This window comes from Cheilinus undulatus, linkage group 12 (assembly GCF_018320785.1).
Source record: "Cheilinus undulatus linkage group 12, ASM1832078v1, whole genome shotgun sequence".
Classification (NCBI taxonomy): domain Eukaryota; kingdom Metazoa; phylum Chordata; class Actinopteri; order Labriformes; family Labridae; genus Cheilinus; species Cheilinus undulatus.
This window is the reverse complement of record NC_054876.1, coordinates 13,737,979-13,750,834: the sequence shown is the minus strand read 5'-3', so window position 1 is coordinate 13,750,834 and position 12,856 is coordinate 13,737,979. Positions and strand designations below refer to the sequence as shown.

At 39.2% G+C, this 12,856-nt stretch overlaps 1 protein-coding gene across 1 annotated transcript in view; it reads right to left on the bottom strand.

The window, feature by feature from the left end:
* The window catches only part of pcdh1a (protocadherin 1a), a 171,553-nt gene that overhangs the window by 147,711 nt on the left and 10,986 nt on the right, over positions 1–12,856 (bottom strand). The window contains exons 2-3 of the mRNA XM_041800591.1: positions 6,030–6,844; positions 2,817–5,003 (exon numbers count right to left, since the gene is read on the bottom strand). Of these exons, the coding sequence (XP_041656525.1) occupies positions 2,817–5,003; positions 6,030–6,824 (2,982 nt within the window). The 5' untranslated portion in view covers positions 6,825–6,844. The remainder of the gene's footprint in view (positions 1–2,816; positions 5,004–6,029; positions 6,845–12,856) is intronic.

Here is a 12,856-nt window from a genome sequence, read left to right as displayed (position 1 = left end):
CACATGTTCAGAAGTCAGTGGCATATTTTCGCTTCTATTTTTGTTAATTTTTTTTTTTTTTTCTTGTGTGGCAAACTTTATCTGCAAAGCCGTGGAGAATGTCAAACTGTTTTGTATGTATGACACTGGGATCTGATATATGGAAGCTTCTTTAAAGCCGACGTCAGCTCATCTCAGATGAAATAAATTGCATACATCAATGTCAAATATTTCCAATAAAAAAAGTATGGCTGGATTTATAAACCTCTGTGGTAGCGTCTATAATGCATTGTTAAAGCTTGTCATTTTTTTGTTTGATTCACAGATGCATCAGTTATCACTCTGTAAAACCAGAGGCAGGAAGATGTAACAGACATGTTAAGCTGCCAATCATGGATGCACTGCTTTGTTGCTGAAGGAATGCCCTTGTAGTCGGTTGTCTTTGGATATAGTATCTCTTTGAAGTTACCTGATACTGTTTATATCCCCAAGATATGAAGTTGTTTATTTTTGTCTTCACGTAGAAAGCTTGGTAGAGTAGTGGCAAGAAAAAGAGAGATGCATTTCAGTTGTCCATCTATAGCTCCTGTAAACTGATGGGAATATATGGATTTATGCAATGCTAAACTATAAAAATAGTCTGCATGATCTTCCCTGAACATATACACAAAATACAGTATAGCATCCTTATATTCTTGCATATTTGCCACACTTAGATGTTTCACATCATCAAACAAATTTTAATATTTCACAAGGATAACCTCGGTTAATACAAAAAGCAGTTTTTTAATGATGATTTCATTTATTAAGGGGAAAGAAGCCATCAAAACCTTCCTAGCCCTATGTGAATTAATTAATCAATAGTGCCACTCCCCACATCCAGACGTGATTACTGCCAGCCTCGCTGAATCAAGAAACCACTTTAATAGAACCTTTCTAACAAAGTGAAGTAGACTACAATATCTCAAAAGAAACACATTATGCTGCAATCTAAAGACACTTCAAACAATGAGAAACAAAATCACATCTATCAGTCTGGAAAGGGCTGCAAAGCCATTTCTAAGGCTTTGGGACATGGTGAGAGCCATTATCCACAAATGGAGAAAACTTGGAACAGTGGTGAACTTTCTCAGGAGTGGCGGATCCGCCAAAATTACTCCAAGAGCGCATCAGCGACTCATCCAAGAGGTCGCAAAATAACCCAGAGCAACATCTAAAGACATGCAGGCCTCACTTGACTTAGGGTAAGAATTCATGATTCAACAATAAGAAAGAGAATGGGCAAAATGGCGTTCTAAGTCCAAAACCACTGCTGACCAAAAAGAACACAAAGTCTCATCTCACAGTTGTCAAAAACATGTTGATGATCCCCAAGACTTTTGGGAAAATATACTGCAGACCCACAAGACAAAAGTTGAATGTTTTGGAAGCATTTCAAAAAAGAACACCTTAACAACAGTCAAACATGGTGGTGGTAATGTGATGGTCTGGGGCTGCTTTACTGCATCAGAACCTGGAAGATTTGCTGTGATTGCTCAAGCTCAAGCACACCCAGGTTATGGAGCAGGAAAATAACATGAAAAACACCAGCAAGTCCACTTGTGAATGGCTAAAAAAAAAATAAAACAAAGGTTTCTGAGTGGCCTAGTTAAAGTCCAGACTTAAATCTGATTGAGATATCTTTGAATGACCCATCAATTCTGCAAAGAAGAGTGGGCCAAAATTCCTCCACAGTGATATGAAAGACTAATTGACAGTTATCGCAGATGCTTTCTTGCAAATGTTGCCTCCAAGTGTGGCACAACTAGTTATTATTTTTGGTTTACTTTTTCATATAAGTCCAGGTAGGTTTAGGTGTTTTTTTTTCCCTTAGTGAATGAAATCATTGTTTAAAAACTGCATTTTGTATTTGCTCAGGTTATCTGTGTTTAATATTAAAATTTTCTTGAAGTTGTGAAACATTTAGGTGTGACAAAACACCACATATATAAAAAAAGAAACAGGAAGGATGCAAATGATTTTTCACAGCACTGTACACATCTACACTTGTTGAGTCCAAGACACACTCGCATATGACACAGAAACCTAGAGACACACAAGCTTTCTATCCCCAGACTCTACAATTTTTCCATTCGTAATCCCCCTCTGGGTCTATTAATATTTCTGTTTCCATGGCGATTCAAGCCTTGCCAAATGTTGTAGAGATAAGAGGAGATAAGAGCATAAGGAGCAGGGAGATAAGAGCAAGTGACCTGCAGAGATCAGTGCACTAGAGGTCAGGCAGAGGAGCAGAAATGAATCATTGAGAAATGGACCTTCCCTGCTCAACTCCGCTGCCAAACTGATGATAGAAAAACAAATATGAAGTAGCGTCTAACGCTTTCTCGGAGTGCACACTTGAATGCGTACTTGAAGTAGTCTTTTCTTTTGAACAGCTTGCTTTCTTATATCCAATTTCACCCTCCAGAGAAGTAACACAGGAGCTAAACAAACACTGAGACAGCAGTTAATAATGAAAGAGATAATTGATATAGGATATTCCGGAGAAAGACTCTAATATCATTACTGTATCATTCCCAGAGCATATGAATGGTGTCTACCTGACCACCAGAAAACTCAGAGTTGCAGCCGGGATTTAGTCAACCCACAGAGGAACAGTATATCTCAATTTTTAAAAGGTATAAAAGGAATTGAAAGAAAAAAATCTCAAGTTATTGGTGAGAAAACTATGATTTCTAAAATTGAATTACCTCTCCTTCATATCTTTGGACAAAGTGACAGACCAACCTCAAACAGAGCCTCTGGACATACAGAACATTTAGGATGCATGCCCTTACCTGTTTGTTGTTGTACTTGGGTTGGCTGGTCTTGTAGCTGTAATCTGAGTACTGGTCTGAGCCGGTAGAGTTGTCATCCCCCCCTGTTCCTACAAAGGTGTTGGCAGCAGGAAGGTCCTGAACAGCCTGATGCTTCTGTGAGGCTGAGGGAGATTGGGCCTGCAGCTGGATTGAGGGTAAGGGGGAATTAGAGCGGTAGTGCCTGCCTATATCAGGACTTCCTGGTGAATATGTTAAGGGCAGATGTATCCTGGGGCTATCGTTGACACCATCTAGATTGAACTTGAGGCTCTTTTGAAGACTGACCTCCTCCTCTTCGCCCAGAGGTTTTGGGGACTTCTGGGGTTTCCCTTTCCTTCCTCGTTTGCCTTTGGCATTCTTTGGTGCCTGCTTGGGTGCATATAAGTCTTTTGTTTCCTTCTTGCCAGCTTGATACCCACTCTTTGTTTCCCTCTGGATGCGGTGTCGTATGAATACCACCACCAAGATCAGCATGACAACACCCGCCACACCAGCCAGACTTCCAAATAAAATGTTACTACGTTGGGCAGCGAAGCCATTGTCAGGATCACCAGCAATGTCCCTGTCCAGTGGAGTGTAAAGGCTGTGTCCAACTAGAGCTTCCACTAAGCTGACATTTGAAATGGTTTCATTGACGTAGATGTGGACCAGGGCAGTGGCATGACGTGCAGGCTTCCCCCTGTCACTAACTCGCACTACTAGGCGATGTAGTCCACCATGTTTCCGGGTCATCTCTTTTGCTAGAGTGATTTCCCCACTGGATGGGGAGATGCGAAATAATTGGTAAGGATTTCCACCAGCTATACTGAACACCAGCTCTGCATTAGGCCCACTGTCCAGGTCTTCAGCCTCTACTATCTCAACATGGCTGTCAGGGGAAGCTAAAGGTGACAGGCGCCTGTAGGAAGAATTGGAGGGCTTGGTGACGACAGGGTCATTGTCATTTTCATCCAGTACGTTGATGGTGACGCCAACATATGAAGACCGGGGTGGTTCCCCTCCATCCACTGCTTTAAGACGGAAAGTATAGCTGCTTTCTTTCTCCCTGTCAAATGAGATGCTTGAAAGAATGGTGCCTGTGCCATTTTGAACTACAAACTTCCCTCCATCAGGCTCTACAGAGAGATGAACACGAGCATTTTCACCTTTGTCCACATCCAGAACTGTCACCATTCCAACAGGACTCAGGGGAGGCATGTTTTCCAACACAGAAAAGCTGTAGCCACTAAGCATGAACTTAGGGTCATTGTCATTGCGGTCAAGAACTTTTATTACAACAGTCGCCGTTCCTTTATGCACTGGTGACCCTTTGTCTGCTGCCGTGACTCTGAACTCATAGCTTTCTTTTTGCTCACGGTCAAGGGGGCTTCTGGCTCTTACCTCTCCTGTATTTGGGTCAATCTCAAACAATCCTCTGATTGATGAGTCTGCCACGATACTGTAGAGGAGCTCTGCATTGGTGCCACTGTCAGCATCTGAGGCTATAACATCCAAGACCTTTTCCCCTGGTTGGTTTTCTTCAGCAAAATCTACCTCGAACAATGTCGGGGAGAACACTGGAGAGTTATCGTTCACATCGGTCACCTGAACCTTCAAAGAGTTTGTACTCGATAGCGCCGGATTGCCAGAATCCACAGCTACAATCTCGACTCGGTAATCCCTTACCCTTTCGAAGTCGAGGGGAGTGGTGGTCTGCAGGAAATACTTCCTCTTGTTGTCACTGGATGAGTCGCTGGCTGGACGGAGCTGGAAGGGCACATCTCCTGCGACTACACAAGTGACCACCGCGTTCTCCCCTTCGTCCTTGTCGGACACTTGCACCAAGGCGACGGCTGTTCCAACCGGCATGTCCTCTGAGATGTTAGCCACTCCTTCGCTGTGCGTCACAAGGCCAATCCCACGGATCTCCACTGCTGGAGCGTTGTCATTCTGGTCAGTCACTTCAATGGTTACAAAAGTCTTTGAGTTTTTAGGTTGGGGACCCTTATCTCTCGCTACTACATAGAAGGACAAGCTGTTGATTTCCTCCCTGTCCAGTGGTCCTTTAACATATATAATGCCAGTGGAGCGATCAATCCGTAAGAGTTTTGGTACTGGGTCTACTGCTTGGTGAAGGGTGTACTCAATTTCTCCATTTGGGCCCATGTCGGAGTCATTTGCTTTGACCTACAATAAAAGAAAATTTGTGGTTAAAGGCATCTTTTATGTGCAACAATTCTGTGTTAGAACTAATGACCAGCGCGGGCCAGATTTTCACTCATCACCATTGGTCAATGGATGAAAAAATGAATCATCGGATGTGTCACTTCAAAGCACAGCAAGGGAGCCGCTTTTTCCATCATTGCCCTTCCTCTTTCCTTTTGATGGTTTTATCACTGGCCTTATTATTCCTCTTTTTTCACCCTTCCTTTTATTCCAGAAAATAGGCTACACAAAAGGGTTCACATGAAAACATATGGTAAAATATGTCTTCCGTGACAGCCGGGGCAATTTCCCAGCGGTATGTGGAGAAAATCCTACACAAAGTATTTTACTCCTACACTCATTCAGTGTGTATTTCTGACGCTATTAGAGCGAGAAAAGCAGCTCAAAAAAAGCATTAAGGTGCTTAATTACCTGTACAGGCATGGCGTTGCTTTTTTACTAGTAGTATTAGTTAAAAATCCCCATAAGGGTAAGAAGAGTGGAAAGAAACTTGCAAAAATTCATATAAAAATTTAAGCATCATGAGGAGTAGTGGGATGACCAGATTTGAATTTGGCCTTGGATTCACAGAGCTTTGCTTCAGAGGTAACATTCTGAACGTTCAGTTGTTAGAGCATGTAAATATTTCAAAGCTCAATACTAGAATAAAAGTATTTATAGTTGGTTTAGACTTGCTCAGTAAGACTGAAGAATAAAAATAAGCAAAACATGACGCACACGGTATTTCTGCAAAAACATCTTGATAAAGCAGCTTTATTATATCTGAGGATATAAAAACTGCACAAACATGACGCACTGGGTAATTTTGCTAAAACACCTTAGAAAATCAACTAGGCATCGTAGTGTTTACTCACTGCTGAATGTAATATTCAAAACAGCATATTCAGTAGTTCAAACACTGTTGATTGCAGCTTATCTTTTCACTTCAGAAGCCAATTTGATATAAAAACAGCACATAAAAGGAAGCATACTTGGCTGTAATCTTACCTGCAGCACAGAGTGCCCCACTGGACTGTTTTCAGACACTTCCGCCTCATACGTGGACTTTTCAAACTTGGGGGCATTGTCATTGGCATCAGTGACAACCACCCTCAGTAAAGCACTGCTGTAACGCTGAGGGTTTCCTCCGTCTACCGCCTTGATGGTGAGATCATAAGAATCCTTTAACTCACGATCTAGGTTTCCGAGGACGATGAGCTGCGGGAGCTTTCCCCCCCTGTCCTCAGCCACCTGTAAGCCAAAGAGGGTTGCAGCATCTGGTCCCGCTGTCAGAGCATAATCAGCCACACCGTTCCTGTCTGAGTCTCTGTCTGTAGCAAGGGGGATGGAGAACAGCGCCCCCATGATGGTGTTTTCAGGGACAGAGATGGTGAGCACAGAAGAGGGAAACTGTGGAGTGTTGTCATTGATGTCCTGCACTTCAATGCGTCCTTCAATGAGTCGTGGGCTCTGGTTTTGTATCAGATCTGTCACTGATACTTCAAACTCCAGGTAGCAGGGCCTCCCTTTCGCCAAGGTTCGACAGTCCCTGAGTGTCTCTCTGTCAATGGGAATCTCCGTGGTGAAAATGTCTCCGGTCTTTCCATCGACACGAAGGTAAGGGGTGCCCACCTCCAGCTTGTAGAGATGACCAGAATCAGGGAGGCCCTGGTCTGCTGCCAGGCTACCAATCAGGGTGTTTGGAGGCTGCTCCTCCTGGACCCGGTACAGGATGCCGCCTTCAGTAGAACCACAGTGCAGCACCAGGATCCAAAACAGCACTACTCGTAAATTCAGTTCCATTGGGTCATCAGAAGATCTGCCTGTAAAAAAGACAAAGAAAATATCTGTTAAAAACAGTGGGATGCATTCATCAGTATCTTCCTAGGATTTTTCTTAAATTTGTTCAAAGGTTAAATCATGTCAGGTGCTCATAAGCTGGAAATAGGGCTGCACAATTTTGCAAAAATAATAATCACAATTATCTTGATCAATATTGAAATCAGGACTGTTTATCACAAATATTTTTTTATGTAAAAGAGATATTTCATTACATATTTCTAATTTTGAAACTCTTTAATACTACTACTAACATCTTTCCAGAGCTAGACTGAGACAAAAAAAAATCTGCTCTGGAATCTTAGCCCATAATATTTGCCCTAAAATGTTGTCAAATGGCACAACAGCAGCCCTCAAACACACCAGCGGCTCCAGTGATAGGCTACACAATGTTTGTACTGAAAAGTACATAAAGTAAGGCATGAATGCCAAAGAAATAGACCAAGTGCAAACTATTAATACTCATCAAAAATGAAATTTATCAAATAGTCCCTAGTATTTTAGCTTCATATGACCAAGCACAGTTCTTTGCTGTGCTTTTACTTAATATATGTCTTACATACTGCCTTATGCCTAGTATATTTTACTGTACTTGGAAAATGCTCTTATTTTGAAAGTCAAAAGAACTTGATTGATTGGCATATCTGTTGAAAGAAACTGAAAAAGAGAACAAGTTTGAGCTTATTTGGATAACGTTATAACGGAATCATGAGTGAAACTGTTAAAATGTAAGTGGTATTATTTTAGTGTCTATACCAATGAAGCTGTAAACACTTTAAGGAGAGGCAGCAGAGGCTGTGTGAGGTGCATATAATGTGTGTGTCTGTTTTTTTTTTTTTTTTTTTCTTTTTAAAGAGTGCTGTCAATAACAGAGAAAAATCAGCTTTACTGTATTTTAAATTCTGTAAGAAAGCTCACTGTGGAAAAAGCCTCACCTCATACGCATATTTGCACTAATTAATCTACGTACCACACTAAGAACTGATTCAGTCTATTTACTGTACACCGGTGGTTCTCAACTGGTTGAGCCACGGGACCAATCAACTCCTCAAGGAGATCTTTTTGGTCAGTCAGATGTAATTGATGAAAATAGTAGAGCTTTGACCAAAGACAGTACAAAAGAAGAAATAAAACAATGAAAAAGGACAAAATATGCATGTTTTATAGAGTCTCATAGACAATTTGGCGCCATTTTTTCCCCAGGCATACAGCCGCGACGCACTGAAAAGGGCTTCGCAACCCACTTTTGAGTCCCAACCCACCAGTTGAGGACCACTGCTGTACACAAATGCTACAAGTAATTAATATATTCACCCTAACCCAAATGAAGGTTCTCTGTGGTAAAATGCCTCGCCTCATGTGAATATATGCGTTAATCAATCTACTTAAAAACCAATGTAATCTACATATTTACCATCCTCAACTGCTGTAAGTTATTAATCTATTTACTGTAACTCAAATGCTGTAAGAAGGCCCTCTGTGGTAAAATGCCTCATCTTATATACATATTTGCACTAATTAATCTACTTACCCCTCTTAACTAATTTGATCTATTTACTATATTCAAGTTTTGCAAGTAATTAATCCATTCATTATAAATTAAATAGCGTAAGGAGGCTCTCTGTGGTAAAATACCTCACCTCATATGACCATTGCACTAATCGACTATCTTAAATTATCTTATCTACCTCATTTTGAACAGCTGAAATTTGAATTTCCTTCAGGATCAGTAAAGTATCTAACTAATCTAATCTCATCATGTAAATCTGCATCCGATCATGTCTACTCAGTATCCTTGCACCCTTTGCACACCTTGCAACCATACTATCAATGCAAACTGACTTTCAGATACTATAAATACTACCTAAAATAGCCTCTACATATTTCCATCTTAAATTTTACTTTTCTCATTTTACTTATTTTTTTATTTAATGTTGAATTCCTGTACACTAAAAGCAAGGCTGACCAGAGTCAAATTCCTTGTTGCAAAAACACACTTGACCAACAAAGCTGAGTCTGATTCTGATTCTGAGAGGTGTGTTGAACAGATATGCAATGAAATATTAGCATTAGAGAGTATTTGCAGAGCTGATATATAATCACATGAGATTCAAACAAGAAAATGTAGACTATCTTTAAAAAGTTTCTTAAATAGATGACCACATGGAGTATTTTCAGGGACGGAAAACATCATTAAGATGTGAATAATCGCCAATGATTGTGTTGCCTTGATTGTGTTGGTAAACATCATAATTGTGGTTAAAATACAATCAATTTTGCAGCTCTAGCTGGAAGCATGTGCACGTTTCTCCTAATTAGCAAAGCATAGCAACCTTTTTTTTCCCATTTGAGGGCATGAGACTGCAGGGCAGTGTGCAAACACAGAAGGTGCAGGCTTGAAAGAAGAAGCAAGATATTAGTGATGTCTAAATTGAAATAAAGTGTAAAAACAATCACTCTGAAACACTACCATAACTGTAGAGTGGATGTAGTGCTGCTCCATATGAGACCAAGAGGAAGAGTCAACTCTATTTTCAGCACCAGTTGTGGATACTGAATATATGCTACAAACAAATTAACTGAATTAAATCACTTGATGATGTTTTTGTCACAAATTATATACTTCATGCATTTATTATAAAACCTGATTCTAGAAAAAAAAAATGGAACCACATTTAAACACATTAAGATCTGTTGTTGCACACATACTAATGTGGGAAGATAGGCTTTTATCAAATCAATGATTTTTATTTAAATCATTTTGCATCTAACATCAAACACTGCATGTTTAAATTAATAATTGACCATATTTAAGTCATGCATTTTTGCATATTATTCAATCATACAGCAGTGTTAAATTGATAAAAAATGCAGTAAAAATAGAATTAAATAAAGTGTTTTTATTGTGTCATTCTTTATTTAGCACATTTGAGTTCTGATGAGTGCAAAATTAAACATTTATCCTGTCTTATCAGCACTTAAATGTTCATTAGAGTGCTCTAGATTGTTCTTAGATAAGAATAAATCACAAGTAAGGGAAATTTGGTGAATTTCAGAATCTGGTTTGAAGAACAAATCTCTTCTTCAGAGCGGCTGGTGAGTGAGGTCCATTGTTTCCCTTTGAAACTCATGAGATTTGGCTATAAAATGCCCAGTAGCTGTCCCAAAATAGCCACAAATTACGTAATTGTTGCTATAAAGGGAAATCATAGAACTAACATCAACTAGAACTTGCAACCACAGGGACTCACTTTGTCAGGAGGAAGAAAACAAATTGTTTATTTCTATTATACTCTACTTCTGTCAAAATTAATTGTTTTGCCAGTAAGTTGTAGTAAAACCTTCAGCAAGCCTAGAAGCATCATATAATTACTACACAACAACAAAACAGGGAAAGATGCCTTTTTTAAAACCATAACTACATCCAAACATGGTTTCTTTCTGTCCCAGAGCTGTGATAGCTTTAATGAATGTCCCAGCTTTTTACAAATTCAATGTAGAAAATTTAAACGGGGAAAAGAAATGATGTCTTGTGAGCTTACATACAAAGCAGACTTGAGAGCCAGCGCAGAATTTTTCTAATCAAATAGAAATGTAATATACAACACAGCCTAAGAGACTCATTATTTTAGTATTACACTAAAAGACATTGAGCTGGATTGTAGCTTGAAAGAGACTCTGAGGTATCAAACACACCTCAGAAAAAAAGATGTCTCTTTCCCAACTTGTTAAATTGATGGCGTCGTTACCACAGAGGCCTCTTAGAAGAAAGGGCCGGCACAGAGAGGGTCAGTGAGGTTATGGGGCATGCAGATTATGCAACATGCCTATTAGGATCACATGCAGTGTGCAACAATGCAGACATTTCTAGCATTGCTACTGGCTAGCTCAAACACTATAATCATTATGTTTGATTTTGAACCTTTCAACTCAGCAATTATGACCTATTATTTGAGTGTCTTCTTTGATCTGCATTCCCTCCAGCAAAAAGAATTCAGAGTTTTTCTCATGCAACGATGATTTTATACTGTAATTATTTCCTCTGAGTGGGTCTGTGTTGAATTATGTCAGTAATTGAAATTAGAGCAGACATTGAGGTTAAGTATCAAGGTCCAGCGCTCTGGAAAAACTTAGTGACGGCAACATTTTTACCCGTTTTTTTTTGTGTGTGTCGACAAACTAATCATCCAGTGCTAATTTCAGTGAGTGCTTTCAATGACTGTTGTGTACAGAGCCTATTATGCTAAGCAGGTGTTAGTGATGTACCAGCTCAATATACTGATAGCTTCTGGCCCTGAAAGTAACTTTTTTTTTTAAATAGATCAGGTTTTAGCCAGACGAGACAAGATGAATCATGGCTCAAAATATGAACTTTTTTAACATGTCTGTATTGTGCAGTTGCACAGGCTTTTAAAGAACAGTATTGTGTTGCAGAAAAGGCATAAAATCGTCTGAAAGAACTAAAAGAGAGAATAAAAGAATGCAGTGCAAGTACAAGGTCTGGTATTGGCAATGGATCAGGAGAAAAAAAAAAGAGGAATCATTGCAGTCTCAGTTTGTTTGGTGGTGAGAAAGATAGAAGTATGAGCAAACAGTCGATTCTGCATCCCCTCCCATAAAACAACATTCCAGAGACGAGCAAAGTATTAATCCAGACAGCAAAACACAAATATACAGAAATCCGATGAGAAATCCAATTCCTTTTGAATACATTAAAATTGGAAGTGCAGGTTATTGATGCACTAATTGCTCCGTTATCGATGTGTCCCTTTTTTTTTTTTTTTACATTTGCAGGGGGAGCCTTTAGTCAATGTGGCGTGAAGAGTGTACGCACTCTCTGTGTGCTCATGAGAACAGGAAAAAAAAGAGGCAGGCAGGCAGGCAGGAGTAAAAAACATAATCAGCGGCTGCACTCAGAAACACATTTAATACATCTGAAACTGAACACCGTTATTTGTGTCGTAATTAGAAAGTAAAGGTCACCCTGAATCAAACACAAAATGTTTCGAATTGCTGTCTCTGGTCGCACTGAAAATATAATTGTAAAAATACTAACATGAATCATCACTCAAATTGGTGAAAAAACCCCTGAAATGTTAATTTAACCCTTGGAAGTCCAAAAGGTTCTATTTTGCCATTTTGTTAATACTTCTCTTTTGACAATATAAAGCACTCAGAAAATATTCACTATGCTTATGTTTGATATCATTTTATTTGGCACAACCTCAATATTATGATATTAAAACTAGTTTTTAACTTTAACTTACTGTATTAGATAAAGGACCTCCAAAAAGACAGAAAAAAACAGGTTTTTTTTCTTACTGACAAAACATATACAGCATATCAACAAATAATAAAGTTGTCATTTCAAGAGTTAGAAATGAAGAAAATCTTATAAATTTTAACATAAAAGTAGTTAAATTACATATATCAAGTTAAAAATGAGCACTCTTACAGAATATAAACTTAGCACAAAAATTAAGGAAACTTGTTTGGTAGAATATTTCTTTGTTGTAACAATGCTTCATAGCAATAAATCCTATACTGTATAAAACCCTGTATATTTCCTTTTTAAATGGTGCAACATTTGTAAGAAGCATGCATTTGTGGGATGAGCAGCAGAGCTGAGTATGTGGGTTGCACCCATGAAAAATTTGCCAAGTCTTCTCCGCCAATGCCAAACAGCTTATTCTGCCACTAGCTGGGTTTCTATTACACCTGGAAATGTGCAAAATCAAAATAGTGCAATAAAAAACTGGTAACGGAAGCACCTGAATTTTGAAAAAAAACTAAAATATCGCAAAAAAAGTTTTTACGCTTTCATGAGGAGGTTTTTCAGGCATTTCGATATAGAAATATATCGCAAAACTGCAATGGAAACACTTTCCACATTTACAAGTCACGTGACGTGACATACGGTGTCACATGACCAGTCAATCCGAGACAACATGGCGCGGTACGTGTAGACAGAAGAAGAGACAAGACTTTTCTTAACA